This window comes from Zalophus californianus, chromosome 16, assembly GCF_009762305.2.
Source record: "Zalophus californianus isolate mZalCal1 chromosome 16, mZalCal1.pri.v2, whole genome shotgun sequence".
NCBI classification, from domain to species: Eukaryota; Metazoa; Chordata; class Mammalia; order Carnivora; family Otariidae; genus Zalophus; species Zalophus californianus.
Genome location: NC_045610.1, coordinates 2,137,471 through 2,156,140, shown reverse-complemented (window position 1 = coordinate 2,156,140; position 18,670 = coordinate 2,137,471). Strand labels below are relative to the sequence as shown.

At 55.2% G+C, this 18,670-nt stretch overlaps 1 protein-coding gene and 1 long non-coding RNA gene across 4 annotated transcripts in view; one reads left to right on the top strand and one right to left on the bottom strand.

The window, feature by feature from the left end:
- The first annotated feature begins 27 nt into the window (after positions 1–27).
- LOC113907928 overlaps positions 28–18,670 on the top strand; it is a 111,708-nt gene continuing 93,065 nt past the window's right edge. For all 3 annotated transcript variants that reach the window (XR_004819686.1, XR_003515320.2, XR_003515319.2), the window contains exons 1-3: positions 28–259; positions 2,156–2,236; positions 2,406–2,615. This is a non-coding gene — a long non-coding RNA (uncharacterized LOC113907928). The remainder of the gene's footprint in view (positions 260–2,155; positions 2,237–2,405; positions 2,616–18,670) is intronic.
- ALOX12 (arachidonate 12-lipoxygenase, 12S type) lies at positions 271–12,384 on the bottom strand. Its single transcript, XM_027567698.1, has 14 exons — positions 12,250–12,384; positions 11,560–11,761; positions 10,352–10,433; positions 10,126–10,248; positions 9,908–10,011; positions 9,489–9,649; positions 8,575–8,718; positions 7,559–7,768; positions 5,787–5,873; positions 5,389–5,558; positions 4,777–4,898; positions 2,461–2,561; positions 2,169–2,339; positions 271–2,044 (listed from the first exon to the last, which is right to left on the bottom strand). Exons 1-14 carry the CDS (start codon positions 12,382–12,384, stop codon positions 1,865–1,867), a joined length of 1,992 nt encoding a protein of 663 aa, XP_027423499.1. The 3' UTR covers positions 271–1,864.

Sequence of the window (18,670 nt, the reverse complement as noted above, 5' to 3'; positions counted from 1 at the left end):
GGGGCGGTATTGCAGGAGCAACCCCTCCCGTTTCTTGTCCCCCCCCTCCAGGCTGGAATGGAAGGAGCCAGCACGTCACGTGAGCGGACCGGGCAAGTCACGTGACGAGGACCCCGCAGACCCCCGGGCCTAGGGAGGGCGGAGGTCTGGCGGCCTTCTGGTTACCCTGGCGATGGGCTCTTAGGTGCGGAGGCTCGGAACTAGCCGCTTTCCCCCTCCGATACCTTAGTTTCGGGTGGTGGCCTGTGATGGGGGCCTGGTAAGTGAGACATGCAGATTTCCAGCGAGAAAGGACGCCCCTGTCTCCTGTCTTCTCATGCCTGCCTCGAAACAGAGACGTCCCGACCCCGGGAAAGGAGGAGCCCCTTCCCGGGGCCGAGCGCGCCGCCGTGGCCAGAACGCTTTAAAATTGCCACGGGCCCCTAGCACCGGGAGTGCCTCGTGAAGTAACATTTTGTTACCAAACGTAGGAGGCTGAATCGTTTTGGAGGCCGAAATCCGGGAAAAAATGCGGGCGCTAGGAAAAGTGCGGGGGGAGCCGACCCAGTGTGAACAAGTTGTGAGGGTGAGCGGTCTTGCTAAATGTGTCGGAGAGAGGAGTGAGTACACAAAGATGTCGCTTTGCCTCCCTGTTGTAAACCAGAGAAACCGGGCATAGGTCCTTTGAATAAGGGACGGTACAAGATTTTTTTTTTTTTTAAATGTGAACAGGTCACCGTCTCCAAAGAAAAAGTTTGTGTACTTCGCCGGTGAGAGGCAGCTTTGTAATAATTATTTAGGGAAACAGGGTGTTTGCAGAACACAGTTTTGCCCTGAGCTTGTTGTGCACGTTCTGGTGAGGACCAGGATCGCAGCATAATTGAGAGGGGCCATTTGAATCCCAAGACCCCAGAACCACACAAAGAGACACTGTCAGCGATGAACATAACTTTTTGGCATTTTTTCCCCCATTTATTTTATGCATATCATTCTTAAACAGGTTGTGACAGAGAGCTTGGATCCAGGGAAACACCTGTAGACCCCAGGATACTACTACAGGGGCTGGAAAAGGGGCGTTGGGACACGAATCTGGTGTCTCGTTTGCTTGAGACTGCCTGGGGGAAGGAAGCCATCCTGGGATGGCAGGTTTCTGTTCTGCCCAGGAGCACCATTCTTATTCGACTACTTTGGGGTCGGTGTGTGAATAAGGGGAATGGGGTGGTGGGAACGTTGCCAAAGCTCAAGAGTCAGGAAGTTTCAGTTTGGCCACCGGTGCAGGAAATCTAGCTCCTGGGAAAGGAGAATTAGTTGAGGTAGTTGATTTATGCAATTAATCTTCCCCGTCCCACCTCAGAGCATTCTCTGGATGTTTGTCCAGTAGGGTCAGTGCGTCAGGCTAGTGTGGAGTAGCCCGGTGCGAATACTGCTCCTGATGGTCAGATCCAGCGCACAGCCTATGCCTGTCCCTCTAGCAAAGCACAGATTCTCTTTGCATTTTTACACCGCTGACCAACCCAAAAGGAGAGTATTTTGTGACACGTGCAGTTCCTAATTCACCGCTCATAAGTAAAGTTTTACGGGAACATGGTCGCACTCCTTCACTTATATATCGTCTGTGGCTGCTCTTGTTCTCTCTCGGGGAAGTTAAAGTAGTTGTGACAGAGACTGTGCAGCCTACAAAGCCTAAAATATTTATTATCTGGCCCTTTACAGGAAAGGTTTGCTGCCCACCCCCCCTGAGCGAGTGGGGTACTGATGTAGGGGGATTTGGTTGGGGGAGAAAATAGAGCTTTAGCAGCAGAGTCTTTGGAAACCATGACATTCAAGATGGAAATGTTAGTACTGGAGCTGATCTACAGTCTTGCAGGTGGGGGTGCCACGGGCCTCAGATGGTGACACTGTTCTCTATGCGGCTGGGCTTCAGGTAGTCATAGGGCAGGTCGAGTTGCTCATTCCGGGCTGTAATCTCTCTTTCTAGGTCTTCCAAATCCGTTTGGAATTGGTTTAATACAGCCTTCGCCTTGGGGCTTGAGAAATATTTTTCTTTGTGATGCCCCAGAGGCACCTAGGAAAGGACAAAGGATCCATCAGTTTCTAGGCCAGAGGCAGAAGCCTGGAGCGCCCAGCCCCTCACTCCGATGTTGCCCTTCCAACTGTAATTTTTCCCTTTTCCCAGAGTCCCCTCTTACCATGTCTGGCTGGCGGCGCCCCAGATGCCACGTGATGGTCATTTGAAGACAGGCCTGTCGGACATCAGGTAGTGAGCCCATCACCGTGGTCATTGTTACATCTTCCTTGGTGGTGGGTGGGGGCATCCGCATTGTGCATGGGGCATTAGGGACCCAGGCATACCAGTCCAGCTGGGGGAAGAAACTGCAACCCTAGGATCCTGATACTTATGCTTTGAACCCCTGTCTTTCCCTTAGGAATCCCAAGGTCCATACACTTGCCTTCAGGGACCTGGGCTTTCGGCTGTCATACCTGGCCCTGGTTGATGGCCCCGTGCTGAGCAGTGCATGTGAAGACACACATGGTAAGGAAATGGCAGAGTTGCTTCTGGGACTGGAAGGAGACAGGGAAACCTGGCAGAGAGGAACAGGATTTAGGGGCTCCAGCGTGAGAGGAGAGAGATGAAGGTGAGTGCCTTGGATGTCTGTACCAGTCGGGTTCACACTGCACGGGTCCGTTTAGGTGTGGATTTTTTATGGTGTGGTACATAAATGTATTTTCTTTTCCTTACAATTTCCTTCGTTTTTTATCTAGTTCATTTTACTATTAGAATATAGTTTATAAGGCACATGGCATACGAGCTAGGGGTGAATTGACTAAGTTATTGGGAAGGCTTTTGGTCAACAGTAGGCCCTTAGTAAAGTTTTTGGGGAGTCAAAAGCTATAAGCAGATTTTTGACTGCTCGGGGTGTGTGGGGAAGGGTTGGTGCCCCTAAACACCTCCTCCCCCCACCCCCGCACTGTTTGAGGATCAACTGTGTTTTGGCATTGATGGGTGTCTGTTCATTTGTTTATTTATTCAAATATATTTGCATTAGACCTGAGTTCCAATTCAGGTTCAAGCAATATAATCTGGGTGTCTTAGGCTGATTACTTAACCTCTCTGAACTTCCATTTCCTCGCCTGTAAAATGTGGGTGATTCCTACCTTATAAATGAGATAATGTATTGAAATCACCTAGTCCATAACAAATGCTTGGTAAATAATAATTACTGTCATTATGGAAGGGTTGGGGGCTGAAAAGGTCTGAGTGATTGAATATCTTCTGTCTCAAACAGTGGTTAAGAATTTAGAGACGTTTCCTCCTATTCCTGAACAGGGAATTTGTAAGTGCCTGAGTTATATACAGTGAGGAACGGGAGAGATCGAGTATTTATAGTGTCACAACCAAGAGAGGCTTTCCACAAAGGTTATTTCGGGCCACTGATTCTACAGTGGAGGTGGTGCCTCAGAGCCACTGATCCTATCAGTTAAGAGGAACAAATATAATCACTGCCTTTCTATGGATTAAAAAAAAAAAAAAATCAAAGCCCAGAGAGATAAAACCGCTTGTCAGGATTGCATAGTCAGGAAAAGGCAGAGGCTGACCTTGAACTCGGGTTCCTGACTGCCCCTCGCAAGCTATTTTTAATTTTAGCACATTTCCTCTAAAAAGGCTGTTGGGAAAATTAGGCAAAGTGCGCGATGAGAACTGAGGCGGGTGGAGGAAGAGAGGATGAGAGGCAGTTGGTAGAGATTAAAGCTGACATGTGAATGTTTATTTTTGTTTTCCAAATGTAGAGAGTGGCTGGGGAGAAGAGGAGCAGGGAGGGAGAGGAAGAAGGGTGTTCTGGGGGCCTGGGGGACCTGAAGGACAGTTCTGAGGTCTCCAAGACAAAGTTCGGGCCCGGAAGGGTGAGTGCAGGTGTTGGTTTATTGCTGGCTGCGTCCCTGGGGCCTGGCCGTTGGTGGCTCCCCCCAGTAAACGTCTGGAGTTGCCCCGCGGAGGCAGAGGTGCTGCGTGAAGTGTGAGGGGCAGTACCCCTAGAAGGATGTAAAGCCATCCCTGCTGGCCCATGTGTGCTGGAGAGGGGAGGACAGACCTAGCAAGGGCTCGAGAAAGGCTGTTCCTTTCAGCCTTAGGTTAAAATGCAGGCGGGGGTGCTCCAGGTGGTGGCTAGAGCCTAGCCGAGTTGGAGGGGAGGCTGGACTGGCCCCAGAAATGTGGCCCCAAGGGGCCGTGCACGGGCTTCCAGTTGGTACCAGAGCACGGACAGTACTGAGTTTGCACGGGACGTGACTGGGCAGTGTGGGACATGTGCAGTGAGCCCAGAACAGTGTGTGTGCGCTGGACAGTAGTGGGCAGGAGGGGCAGGGAGGGAAAGCAGTGTGGGACATGATGGGCTTTGCAGGAAGCTCTTCCCATGTATCTCTATCCTCACGCGAGAAAACAGACAACCATGAGGAGAAGAGGAGCCCCAGCAGGGCCTGGGCAGATCTCTCCCTGGCTGTGGTTCTGGTCTTGTTGGGCTCCATGCTGTGGCAGATGAGGGCCATGTGTGCCTGGGGCTTGGGGATGACAGTGGAGGATGATGGCCAGGGTCTCTGAGGAGGGCAACCCCCCCCCCCCCCCCGGTATCTGGAATTGCCTTGAGTCTTAGGAGGTGGGAATGGGATTCAGATGCTTCCTGTGTGGCTGAAAAGGGGGGTGTGATGAGGGGTTGGGGTCCTAAACCTAGAGGGGCAGGACCGAGAAGGGGCTCTGGGCAGAGTGTCCCAGGGGCTCCCGTCCCCGGGGAGGGATCCTACCTCGGTCCTGGGCCTGGCACAGCCCCACCTCAGTGATCTCCCGACACCAGGCCTGCAGCTCCGGGTCCCCTCTCACGATGTCATCCCTGTGGTAGAAGAGGTGGACGATGCCCTCCACGTACCTGCCCAGAGGGGAAGGGGGTGAGTTTCCTGAGAGAAGAACCTCTGCTCCTCTCCTGCGGCCTCTGCCCGGCTGACTCCCACTGTGTCTGGGGACAGATCTTACGAGACTGGTCTCTGGGGACATTCCCTAGCTCTTTCTAAACACTAGTTTAGAAAGGAAGGAAACCGTTTAAGAATTCGTTTTGAGGAATTCCGGACCCATGGCTGAAAGGCATTCTTCCTGACAAGCTCCCTGACCCCCCCCCAGAGCCCGTGGTTTGTCCACCCACAGCTTTACCTACCCACACTTCCGGTTTCAGTCTGCCCATCTTCAGACCCTTCCCCAATGCTTCCTGACTCTCCCTTGTCGCCCCAGGGTTGAGCTCCTGCTCCTCCCGTCGGGCCCTTCTTGGTTCCGTGTGGGGTTTGGCCCCATGCTGACCTCAGGCTGGAGCCCCGATCTCCCCTGCCCCGGCGAGGCTCCCTTTGTCAGCTGTCACCCTCACCCACCGGGCAGTGATCCCCCAGAGCCGTAAAGCATCATGGGCGTAGAGGGCACTTGGGATTCCCAGCAGGCCCCGGTCAGCCAGGTTGTCGGGAGGACAGAGGGAGTGGTAGGTCAGCTGAGCCATGGCCCGACGCAGCAACTGCACGTGGCCCCCTCCGCCGGTGCTCACCGCCTGCCACGACAGAGACGAGAGGCCGTGCGGGACAGGACGGAGCGGAGCGGAAGGGGCTCAGAGGGCGGGGTTGCGTATTTCCAGACATGGGTGGGAAGGGCCAGGCTCATGGGCTTAAGGGCCAGGACGTTCCCCCAGGTCGCTCTGGGATCCTGAAAGTGGCAGGAGGTCACCAGAGAGCTGGGTGATGAGCAGTCCCGCCCCCCAGCGCCCTTATTACCACCTCACCTTATCAAATATTCCTCCTTCTGAGATGAGCTGGGATCTGGCCCGGGTGTTGATTTCCATGGTGTAGCGGATGTGCGGGATCAGGAGCTGGGGTGGAGGAGGTTGGAGGGGGTAGTTATGGAGGGCACGCTGGGTCCTTTGTTGTGGAACCCCCCGCTGGGCGGTTAGGTCCCTCTATTTAGCTGCTGTCATGCTGTCATGCTTTGTTGTTCTATCCTTTCACGACCCCACCGTGGAGCTCTCGTTGTCCCCATTTAGAGATGAGGGCACTGAGCGTGCATCTGGGAGGAGGTCAGGATTCCGGATTCGCTCCCCAGCATCCGAATCCAGAGCCTGCCTGCACTCGGAGCCTTTGTGACACGAGCAGCCTTCGACCTCCGTAGGACTGCTAACAGCCCAGCCGTCCGCCATGGGACCAAGTCGACAGAGGTGGGGACAGGGCTGACCTGATGACGGGGGATCGTGAGCACGAATAGAAGCCCAACCTATTCCCAAAGAGCAAAAGATGGTGACGCAGGAGCACCCCGAGAGCCACAGAATCCACGATTCTGTGGCACACACTGGTCTCCATCTGGTCTCTGTTGTCCTCGACTCAGAGAAGCCACAGATCCTAGTGGCCAGGCTGGGGCGGGGGCAGTGTCGGGAAGCCTCCAGCTGAAACCCCCCAGCAGAAACTCACGTGCATATGTTGCCAACATTTCACCTCCTTGCACCTGAGACGGAAGCCCTTGTCTTTGCTTCCGGACTGGCTCTCCTCCCGAGTGTGCTGTTTCTGACAGTTACCCCGGGTTTGTCCCTTCTCTGCCTCGTCCCTCTACCTGAAGTGTCGTCAAGACGTTGAGAACATTTGCACGCCAACTACAAGTCTTATTTTGCTGCCTTCTGCCTAGCAATGGATACTCAACTCACTCTTTTATCAAATTTCAGCATTTCTAGGTCATTACGACACCCCCACCCCGTGGACCTCTGGCCTTTCTCCGGTCTGATACTGGGCATGCGCCTGCCTTCGTCCGGTCTGATACTGGGCATGCGCCTGCCTTCCTCCGGTCTGATACTGGGCATGCGCCTGCCTTCCTCCCGGTCTGATACTGGGCATGCGCCTGCCTTCGTCCGGTCTGATACTGGGCATGCGCCTGCCTTCCTCCGGTCTGATACTGGGCATGCTGCAGCCGCTGTCCTCCCCCCCCCCCCCCCCCCGCCCAAGTCTTTGATTTCTTTTTCCTTTTCATCCAAATCGCCACCTTGCCAATGCATGTCTTTCTTCACCTGTCTCCCAGGCAGGTCTAAGTAGCCTGCTGGGTCGTTCCCCTTGCCTTTTGATCTGTTCCTACTTGGCAAACTCCTCGGTTGGGGTAGAACATTCTCCATCAGTTCTATGGCGTTTGTATTGTGATCTCTAGCTCCAGATACTGGTCTCTGGATGCTTCTCAGGAGTATCACTTGCCCTCCTGGCTACGTAGAGAAGCTCCTAAGGCAGGAACAAGGCTATTGTTTCACTAACAACATTCCCACTGGACTCCACGCCGTTTGCCAGGTCGGCAGCTCTCTGAGGATTTCAGAGGGCTCCTTCAGGAAGATGTCCTGAAGGAACGCTAAATGACTCAACTGAATGAAGATGCGAGTTTCGGGGGTAGAGAGTCTTCCTTCTCGACTTCCCCTCTTGCTTTCACAAACTGATAGAAACACTTTTTGCTGTTGCCCTATTGTTTGCTCTTGGGCTCTTTCCTCTCTCCCTGGGGTCTGAACGGGGACACAGAGGGTAGAGCATGTACCTTGAAGACAGGGTGCAGCCCCGGGAGGCGCCTCATGGTGGCCACAGCAATGACCTCGGCCACCAGGTGAGTGTTCAGCAGATGATACTGGAGCTGGTGCAGTTGGAAGTCGGCATTTCGGACCCAGGCCTTTGCCAGGAGCCAGGCGAGTGGGGGATCTGAGGGCAGGAACAGCGGGGGGGTGGGGGTGCTGGGGCTGGGAGGCTGGATCTGCAAACATGAAATCAAGCCATTACTGAACTTCTGCTCTATGTGTGACCTTCTGCTTAGCACTCGGGGGGCGCAGGGGGCAGCGGATGGGTGAGGAAGATTGTTGCTCCCCGGGAGGTTACAGTCCAGGAGGAGATCTGAGGCCTTCTTCCACCCTGCCTCTCGCCAGCGCCCTGATGGAGGGGCCGAAGGCGCGAGAGTCAAAGCAGGGACTCCAGGGAGGAGGTGCTTGCAGGTGGCTGGGAGAAACACGACGGGGCCCAAGCAAGGGTAGGCAGTGGGCGAGGGAAGCTGGATGGTGAGGCAGGGGACGGTACTTGTAACCGCTGAGAGCCGTGGGCGAAAAGGTATTCATCAGATGGTGCGTGTTTGGAGTCCGAGGCTCCAGGGGGGTTAGAGTGTTTCTCCAAATGTGTTCCCAAGCCAGCAGCAGCATCGCTTTGGGGCTTGCTAGAAATGCACACGCTCAGTCCCCACCCCAGACCTACTGAATCAGAAAGTCTGGCGGTGGGACCCAGCCACATATGCTAACGAGCCCTTCGGTGATTGCGAAGCCCTCTAAAGTTTGAGAACCAGCGGGTACAGGGTGAGACTCCAAAAGGCCATTATGACTCTTGAGCAGAACAAGAACTTCCAGTTGGGTGAGTCAGGGAAAAGCAGACTGCAAGCAAACAGAGTGACAGGAGACAGGTCTCACTGTATGATGATGGAGTTTGGGAGCCAAGAAGCTGGGGGCTGGATCCCCGGGAGCAGAGGTTGGGGCGAACAGAGCGGTGTGGGGCGGGGGGGTGCCCAGGGCGCCTCACCTGGATGACCACGGGCAGCAGCTTCCCATTGGGTGCCATCCTCAGCAGGACGAGGGGGGCGGCCAGGTACTGCTTCTCACCTCGGATCACGTTGGCGGGAATTCCATCCAGCAGGATGAAGTCGGCCTCAAACAGGGAACCGTTCTGGGGAGAGGAGAGATGCGCCCATGGTTAGAGTTGAAAGCACGCCTCTAGGGCCAGGGCAGAGGGGACACGTTTGTCCTCATCCCGTGTGTTGGTACCAGTGTCCTCTTGGCGGGACTGGAGCATTTGGTCCAGTGCCTCTGATTCTACAGACGTGAGCAAACCGCCCAGCGTGTGCAGGAGCCGGTCTGGGTTCAGAACCGGGCCTGTGTAGAGTCCCGTCTGTGGTGTAGGTCCCGGAAGCTGTCCTCGCCATCATCCCTCCGTGGTCTGCTCCCTGTGTCCGCCCCCCCCCCCCCCCCCCCGCCCCAGCAAACTGAACTCTTTCACTGCCTGTCCAAACCTCTCCTGTCCTGCCGAGTAACCCCCACAGGGCCCCTCACTGCCGCTGCCACCAAGTCCAGCACACACCTGCGTATGCTCACACCTGGCTTCTCTCTCCCGAACCTAGGAGACCTCCCCGCTCTCCACCCCCGACGGTGCCTCCTTCACCTTTCGCCCTGCCCAGGATGCTGGAGTATGACAGCAGTCAGCAAATGTCTGTCCCTGCTGATGTCGCCAGCCCCACCTGGGCGCTGGGAACTCCTCCCGTTGCCCTCCATCCTGGGAGCTCCTCATAGTTTCCCCTATGCGCTTTGTCATCCGTAGGTTTTTCCAGCATGGGATTCTGCAGCCAGGCATGGTGGGTGGCCACAGCCTCCCTTCCCCTGACTCATCTTTGGTCCCTCCCCACACAGCCAAGGGGAACCACGCAGGGTGGGAGGAAGTACCTGGAGCTCTCTATCCAGCTGGGCCCCCAGTGCCTCCAGCCCGGGGGGCAGCACGAGCCGGGAGGGCAGAGAGGTGGAGCGTCTCAACAGCATGGGGTTGGCGCCGTTGAGGAACTGGTGGCCAAAAAGCTCATCGTCCCGCCAGCGCTGGTGGACCTTCTCTGTGGGGTCAGGTGGGATGTAGGAGTGGGCATTTACCACCACCCGGAGGTCCCTCTCCTCCAGGCCCCCCCCCAGCGGTTCTGGCACACAAGCGCCCTGTCTCCAGACCCTGGCTTTTCATTCTGGAGGCCGCTGTGAGATGATCAGGCCTCCTAAGGCCTCAGCTGGGAAGGAGTCGTGAGGGACTCTGGGGTGTGAAGGTCGGGTTGTCAAGGGGGGCCCTCAGGAATATATAGGGACCTGGGGGAACCACTGACCAGCCAGGGCGCTCTTCTGGCCCCAGAAGATCTGATCAAAATCCTCCAGGCGGTCCCAGGAGCTCAGGAGGGTGTAAACACGTTTGAGGACCATCTCTAGCGCCCTAGGACAAGTGTGGAGGCGTGAGCCAGTCGCCGACCCCTCCGCGCCTCACTCGTCGCCACTGTTCTTGGACCTCCCGGCCCTCATGCACTCTGAGCCCCAGGCTTTTCCTCACCCCGCCTTCAGTGCCCACTCGAAGTCCAGCCTCTTGTCCTCGTGGAATCTCATGTTTGGAGGCAGATCGTCCTGACACCCGGCAGCTATGGTCAGGGGTAACCCCTCCTTCCAGGTGTCCCAGCTAGGAGATGGGGACCAGGCTTCAGGGAGGGTGTGGAGGTCAGCGAGGGGGCTGGGGCCAGGGAAGGGGGGGACTCCTGGGGGGCTTGCGGGCCAGTGCTCACCAGTACAGCTTTTGTCTTTCCTTCAGTTCTCTCTCTCGATGCTTCTGGAACACGTCCAGGGCATTGTCTCCTGCCAGGCGTGCTTGGGGGGACATTGAGATGCTTGGCCGTACAGTTCTGTGTGGTCCGGTGCTCCCCCGCATGTCCTCTTCTCCCGCTCGGAGCCTGAGTGCTCCACCCTGCTCTGTTGCTCTCTCGCTGCGCCTCCCTCCGTCCATCGCCCAGACACATGCATCCCCCCTTTGCCAACTTGGCATTCCCGGTTTCACTCATCTCAGCTCTCATCCCTTGCCTTGAGACAAAAACCCCGTGTGTCACCCTTTCTTGTTCCCTAATTGTCTTTCCCTACCTGATCCGATTCCATCAATAGCTGTGGTTGGATTGATCACCTTCATTAAGCCGATAAACTCTTAGTCACCCATGTGACCACACCTATTTCTACCACATGTTGCTTCGCTTAAGTTCACGTCTTGAACCTCACCTGTTACACCTTCCACTGTTCTCAGGAGCTGCTGAGGAGCAGCGGTGTTTGCCGTCCTTCCCTGAGCTCACCCTCCTTAGACTTCCCATCATCGTCCAGCCTCGTTGATGTGTCCCTGCTCTCCTCTGTGCCCATACTTGCCTGTGGCAAAGTCCTGTCTTCCACGTTTCCATCCTTACTGTCCTTGCCCTCGTTTGTCTCTGGATTCATCTGTTTCCCACGGTAACAAATCCTGTATTGTCTGCCCTCCTCCGTCCGCACACCCGCTGTCGGGGTGCTCCGTGGCCCTCACAGTCGGCTTTCCTGCTTTCCCAACCAGACTGGCTCTCGGGCTCAGGGCTCATACCGTTTATCCTCCTCTGCTGCCACCTGCTCCGGGGTGCCCATGTCCTGCTGCCCGTGCTGCCCTTAGAGTCCCTGCCCTCACTTGTGCGGCCACACACAGACCTCCTTTCCAGTCTCTTTGGTCTCCCATTTCCCATCATGGCTGTGACCCCCTTGCCCGTCCCCTCCTTGAAAGAGGGCGGCTGCAGACCCCGTGCTTCCCTTCCAGGCTCCCTGGAGCCCTTTGTCCCGGGCGTGTAACTTCGCGACTGTAGAACGTTGCCCTGATCCCTGTCTTGTCCTCTGCCCAACGCCCACTTTCCCCAGCTCGGGCCCCCACTCCACACGCGGTTGCCCGGTCGCCGCCCACGCGTCCCCTGCCCGCCACCTCCCCAGCCCTCACCGGTGCCCTCGGGCAGGCTCAGCACGCCCTGGCCCTGTACCCAGCGGTAGCAGGGGAAGGCGGCCTCCTCGCAGGCACCCGGGCCCCGCACCGTGATGAGGTCGCAGAACCACGCGTCGTCCACCAGGGAGTGGTGTTTGCGCAGCTTCACGAACTGCAGGGGCCCCAAGTCCTTGGGAACGTCGCGATCAAACTCCTCCTCCTGTGGGGACCACAACCCGCGACACTTAGCAGCAGGGACCCAGGAGAGGCCGTTTTAGTTCGAGTCGGGGGCGCCTTTGCGGAGCCTCCGCTGCCCAAGGCCTCCAGAGACACCTGTTCCTTGCTCTGGACACCTGAGCCGCGGGGCCTGGGGAGGACGAGGGAGCGCGGGGCACGACGTCACCGACCTCGGTCCGTCCCTGAGCTGTCCCTGCGCCCGCAGCCTCTGAGCAGCCCCTGGCCGGACCGCTGACCCCGCACTGACACTGGCCCTGGGGTCACTTAGGGAAGCGGTGGAGGTTGCGAGGACCAGGTCGGAAGGGAGGAGGGGCTGGGGCCCAGCCCGGGCCCTGGCTCCGGATCCTCTCCCCGCCCCCGCAAATCTCCGGCGGCGCGGTCGCTCTGTGTCCCTCGTACCCCGGCCGCCCGCGACCCCGCCGCGAGCCCAGGCCGGACCGAGGTCGGGGGTCCCCGATCCGGGCCTCTGACCTGGCCCCGCGCCGGCCGCAGCTGCAGCTGCAGCTCCGCCTCCCCGCAAGCCCCGACCAGCCACAGCTGCACGCGGTTGTGTGACCCCGAGAAGAGCCAGGCCCCGGTGGCCACACGGATGCGGTAGCGGCCCATGGCTCCCCGGCAGCTCGGGCGCGGGAACCGGGTCCTGCGTGCTGGTGGAGATCGCCCGGGGCCGCCGGCAGCTGTCGAGGCGCCTTCGGGTAGTTGCGGGCCTTTAAAGATGGTCTGCGTCCCCGCCCTCTTCAAGACTCTCGGGCACTCCCCAGTCCCCGCCCCAGACTAGCCCGAACCTGCGGTGGTGGGGCAGGCTGTGGGGCAGGGCCTTGCCCCGGGTGGGGCGTAGCTGCGGGAAGATAAAGGGGTCCGTGCCTGGGCGGGGCCGAGAGGATGGAGGCACCCGGGCTTCTCTGGACGCCCCCCGCCTCGGCTTTGGGGGGCGGGGGTCGTGGGCCCCGGTGCGGCGGGGTTGGAGGGAGCAAGGGTGAGGATTCAGGCCTTTGGGAAAGCAGGAGGAAGAGAGGGTGAGTGGGTCTTCCAAAGGAGGAGGAAGTCGCCCCTTCTCTGGGCCCGCACCTGGCAAGGCTGGCCTGGGAGGCAGTGCTGGGCTCCCGTAGACCCACCTGCATTCCCCGCCCCGCGCCCCGTAGGCTTCTGGTTCCTGATTTCTACGGCACTGGAGCCCAGTCCTGCAGGAAATGACCAGGGGTTCCATAGAGCCTGGAAAAGTAGCAGCTCAGAGGGCTGCTCCACTCTGTCTGCAGCCCAATTTCACACATCCTGGCTTTGGGACCCTAGATACACCGGAAACAGAGAGGCCTAACAGGCAGGGCAGCGAAAGCTCCTTTTGTCTGACGTTCAGTGGGTGCAGAAAACGTTAGGGGCTCAGGTGTTGGGGCGCCGTATGGAATCAGGTAGGAACCCAGCACACAAGGGTGCTTCCCCTGACCTTTGTCCTTGCCGGGTGAGCGCAGCCCCTTACCCTGCAGTCCGCTCCAGATTGTCCTCGTCTGACCCTGATGCCTTCTTCCCCATCAGAATAGTTTTCTCCTAAAAAATTGTATGTAAGCAGCTTTTATTAGGCCTTAAGTTCCACTTGTTTCATCAGCCCTGTTGTCCTTATCTCCCCCCAGCTATTTCCTGCATGGCTCTAAGGGCAGGAAACTAGGGCCCAGTGCTGGTTAGGGACTCTGTAAGCACTGGGAGGATGATTCAGGACGCAGGCTTTGTCACCCACCCCCCAGGAATCTGAGGAAGCCTCCTGCAGGTCCCTGTCGAGATCCTGCTCCAGGTCACTGTAAACATTTGGTTCCCAGGGTATGTCTGGTGGCCTGGGCCAGGGCAGGGCAAGGTAGATCTGCTTTCTTGAGCCTGACCCTCAAAATGATTTGGCGTGTTGGTTATTGGGGTTAAGAGGGCTTCTAGACCCACGGGACGGCCTTCCAACCTCACAGAAGTATCTGGTCCTTACTAGGGTGCCATTCCCTCTCTTATTTCTAGGCCCACTCCTCCCTACATCCTCTGTGCTCAGGACTGGGTGTCTCTGCCATTGGTCGACTCCCAGTTCCTCCAGTTTTGGGGGTCACCCAATGAAATGGCTCACATTCCCATCCTATGTAGTAGCTGGACCTGACCTTTCCCACAGAGACCCCAAAAGGTCACTTTTGCCTATAAGAGAGTTTGTTTAAGACCTACTCCCCGAATCAGTCCATCCTTCAGCCTGCTTCCCTGCTGTTTTGTGACACATTTTCTGTCCTGTCTAGTGCACTGCAGGGTCACATGGCAGAGGGGGGAATGAATAATCGAGAATAATCCCAGTTAGTGCATATGCTAAGTGAGTTAATATGTTTAAAATACTTAGATGATGCCAGTATGTTTTATCTGCTGTTAGTCTATTATTTACAGATGGTACACAATTTCCACTTGAATGTCTGCCTCCCTCCTAGAAATTCCTCTCCCTTCCCCCACCACACACAGTTTCTCCAGGTCCCTCCAAAGACCCCAAACTCCCACTAGGGGGTCTTACTCCTCTAGAACCTTCCTCCCACTTTTCTTTTTCCTTGTTAAGCACTTGTGTTATGTTGGGGGAATATAATTAAAAACAAAAATTCCCAGCCCTGAAAAACCTCTCCACAAAAGGTAGCAGAGAAAGAAACAGTTTTCTTTTTGAAGAAGCATTAAACCAGAATGGGATGTGCCTCCCAGGCAACCCGCTAAGAGACCGCAAAGACAGAAAGAAATCTTCCCCATCCGTATAGCCAAACAGGTGCAGTCCATTACACACACACTCTCAAGGTAAACGGTAACCAGCCCTCAAGTAAGAGGCTTGATGGCACATTTTGCCACCCACCGTTCATCCTAACTTTACCTCGTAATTGATGACCGTCTGTGTTATTACTAGGCGTAATCATAAGAAACACAAAGTTCTTGTATCTTTACAACGGGAGGCGGTTTTGCAACTTGGAGCACGGAGCCCACCCAGGTTAGGCTTCTAGCCTCCCACAGAAGCCAGGAGAGAGGGGTGCTATCTCCTTTGATGTTGACATTTCAAAGAGGTGGATCCCAGGCCCTTGGGAAAGACATTCCTGGATCATAAAGCTGACTAGAGGCTTGTTTAGCTTCTAAAAAGATTTACACACATTTCAAAGGGACAGAGAAAGAAGGTAAGATGACATGTTTTCTAACGTAAATGCCCTCAGACAAGGGCACAGAGGAGCAGTCTCTTATTTTCAATAGGGAGAATTAAACCTCTTAAATTTTTTTTCCCTTACGATGACCATTTTGTTCTGTGTGCTGCAGGAAGGGCCAAGGGCTGGATTTTGCCTGGCCCTCTTCAGTAGGGAAGTCCTCGTCTGCCCCATGAGCACCCCGAGGCTGAGCTCAGCCCCTCTTCCAGACTCCCAGACCCTGACCTCTGTGCCGGCAGCCAGCCAGCTCCCACAGTCCGCTGACCTCTCCGAGCAGGGCGGCTGAACTTGATCAAAGCTTCCCTTGTTAGGTTATCCCTGGGGCCTGGGGGTGACGGGGGTGGCCCTGACATTTTATAGCCAGAAAGGCTTGTGAAAGTGTTTTTCTGAACCTAAGAATAATTTCATCCCCTTCCTTTCTCGTGTGCCAGCATGGTTCAAACTGCAGTCAGTTGAGAGGGTAGAACCACTGCGCCTGCCACAGGAGTGTGTGGGGCCCCTGTTCAGCACGGGGCTGCAGACATTTCTCTTTGTTGCCCGAGGACAAATCGGACATGCAAACATGGCATTATAAACTATGTAACGTTAGGCTGCGGAAATACAGGACCTGATTGCAGGGGAGAAATGATATCATCTGTTTTTGCAGTCAGTCACTTGAGGACTCACTCGCCCGTCCTTGCAAGAAGTCCAGCCCTTCTGAGTGTCGCAGCTTCTGTCCTTGTTTGGGGGTGTAGCTGCAGGAACTCTGTCTTGCAAGGTCTAACGGGTGGGCTTCCAGGGCTGCGGGGATCCCCGCATAGGCCACCACCAATAGAGACAGACGCTTGGGCTTTCCAGACTCTTAGTTCACACAGGCTCAGGTACAGTCCCCAAGAGTGACTCTGGTGCAAGGCGGGCTGAGCCAGGGCCATGTCCAGCTTTAGCCTTTTAAACCGTCAGGCCTTGGCATTGAGCCTGGTCGTTTGAGCGGCCACTTTCCTCACAGAGGACTTGATTAATGTTGAGCAATGTAAAAAAGAATTAGAATCTCAGTCTCTTTTCTTCCAGGTAGTGCCTTGGGCCCTTTAGGCAAATTTACGCCCTCCTCCTCATCCACCTGTTCTGCAGACCAAGGGAGTATTGGGCTGGGGTGGGAGACGGGGAGTGTGTGGCAGGGAAGGAGGGGCCTTTGTGGGACCTCAGAAAGGTGCCGGAGAGGGGGACGCTCAAGGCTCAGAGAAGAGTCAAAGATGGTTTGCTCTCAGGGAGCTGTGTCCATTCAGAGAGAAAAAAAAAGCTGGCAGATTCTTACCCTTTAGCTGCCTTCCTTCCCACCACTTCTGCTACCCCAATCCTAGCAGGTACACCCACAGTAAGCCCAAAGGGTCTGCTCAAGTTTCTGTGCATTCAGAGAATCCTCTTCACTCATGAATACACTTCTAGGAGTGGTTGGTTTTGGTTGTTTAAAAAAATTTTTGCTGTACTGTATACATTTTCCTGCCGCTTGCTTTTCTCACTTAAGAGATGTTGCTCATGGACACCTCGAGTTCAGTAGCGATTCATCTGACGTATTCTTTTTTTTTTTTAAGATTTTATTTATTTATTTGAGAGAGTGAGAATGAGAGAGAGAGAGAGAGAGCACATGAGAGGGGGGAGGGTCAGAGGGAGAAGCAGATTCCCCGCTGAGCAGGAAGCCCGATGCGGGACTCGATCCCGGGACTCCAGGATCATGACCTGAGCCGAAGGCAGTCGCTCAACCAACTGAGCCACCCAGGCGCCCCAATCTGACGTATTCTTTTAAACAGTTGTGTGGTACTGCATGTTCATATGATGAATGCTACGAAGGACAAGTTAATACTTACGTTCTTTTTTTTTTTTAAAGATTTTATTTATCCGGTGATGGGTATTAGGGAGGGCACGTACTGCATGGAGCACTGGGTGTTATACAAAAACAATGAATCATGGATCACTACATCAAAAAAAAAAGATTTTATTTATTTATTTGTCAGCGAGAGAGAGAGAGCACAAGCAGGGGGAGTGGCAGGCAGAGGGAGAAGCAGACTCCCCGCAGAGCAGAGGGCCTGATGCTGGACTTGATCCCAGGACCCTGGGATCATGACCTGAGCTGAAGGCAGATGCTTCACCGACTGAGCCACCCAGGCATCCCTGTACTTACATTCTTATGCACTTGGTGGTTTTATTTCTGTGGATTAGAGTCCAAGAAAAAGATGCAAAGAATAAAAGACCACTAGAATAAAAAAAAAACCCCGCTAAAACAGAATAAAATAAATAAAATGAAAACAACAACGCTGTCTTTACTTGTCAGGCAGAGGAATACACCGGGGGACACACTGAACTGTTTGTGGTCAGTGATAAATCAGAAATTCTTAACGGTTAAAGAGGGGGTGTTCATAATATTTATGTTAATTAAAAGTTGAAAGCGTGTCCCTCGAAAGGCTGGTACACAGTTGATAGAAACAGGTCCCGTTGTCCTTCAGTTAGGTCCACTAAGGATCGGGCATACCAGTATTACTCGATATCCCTGGCCCTTGAAACTCTTCAGCTGGGTAGAAACAGTTGTGGTGAAGCACTGCATTTAGTTCTGCCATCTGCCGGGCAAGTGCTGGTCCGAGTTCTTCCCCGTGGGGTTGCTGGGTGAGAGCGTGTGCAGGGGACACGGTGCTCTTTGTGGTGCGATGGAGAGCAGGTCCCGCAGAGGGACGGAGGCAGAGTGCAGATCAGGGTGTGGTGCGCCCTCCCAGAAAGGAGGCCGCGAAGGCAACAGAGAGGGCCATAGCTGGGGACGGGTGACCAGCAGAGGTGCAGGAGAACAGGGGTGTGGGTGAAGAGGGAAGACCCCGAGGGACAGATAAAATCCAGGAAAGGCGCGGAGGACTTGGGCGTAGACCCTGCATGCTCACACGAGCCGGGCAACGTCTCAGATATTACAGTGGTTGGTGGCCCTCCAAAGGACCACATGTGTAAACGGGTATATTAAGGTATTAACATTTCAAGTGGTAGGGGCAGAAAGCAATGAAGAAACCAGTGTCTTCTAGGTTTTGTAAGGGGGTGATAATGGAGAAGAAGGTAGAGAAACATGGCTCAGGGGTGTGATTTCCCCAGCAGTCCTCACTGCGTGGTTGCTAGACACAAGAAAAAGAAAAGATTGCAATCATCCAGATCATTAGCAGGTGGAACAGGGACCCTAAGGCTCTGTCAGAGGCTGACATGAGCCCCTCCCTTGCTCTTACTCCCCAACATCAGAGGTAGAGCAGGTGTGGACACCAGGGGTTGAGAAGTTAATCCTGGGCCCTCCCCCCACCCCCAACTGCAGATCTCTGTTTCTTAGAGACCCAACATCCAATTCCTGCCTGACCCTTTCAGGACTGCGTTAGAGGGTCACACCCATGGTGCTTTGCATCTCCCACTCCATCTTAAAGAAACAAAGGGTAGAGGACAAATGAGTGTGGGGTCTACCATGGGGGATACAGAAATTCCACTCCTTCTCTGGGATCCTGGCCACTGTTTATCTTTCTTTTTGTTCTAATGTTTATCTTATAATCCTACATTATTCAAATTTCTTACTCATTGATTTGCAGATAATTTTCATGTCTTTCCTGATGGTCTGTGTCCCTGTGCTGTCCGATGTTCCTTCCATGTAACAGACTCGTACTGAAGGTTTGAAAGGGTGACAGCTGGGCCAGGGACTAGGGTGAAGTGAGTGAGGCGCTCAC

Bases quoted from the DNA above. Each gene is read 5' to 3' on its own strand.
- ALOX12 (XM_027567698.1), bottom strand. From the start codon at position 12,384: ATGGGCCGCTACCGCATCCGTGTGGCCACCGGGGCCTGGCTCTTCTCG. The intron at 10,012-10,125 runs GTGAGGAAAAGC...CACTTGTCCTAG, and splicing joins GAGTGGGCACTGAAGGCGGG to GGCGCTAGAGATGGTCCTCA. The intron at 2,340-2,460 runs GTATGACAGCCG...TTCTTCCCCCAG, and splicing joins GGGCCATCAACCAGGGCCAG to CTGGACTGGTATGCCTGGGT.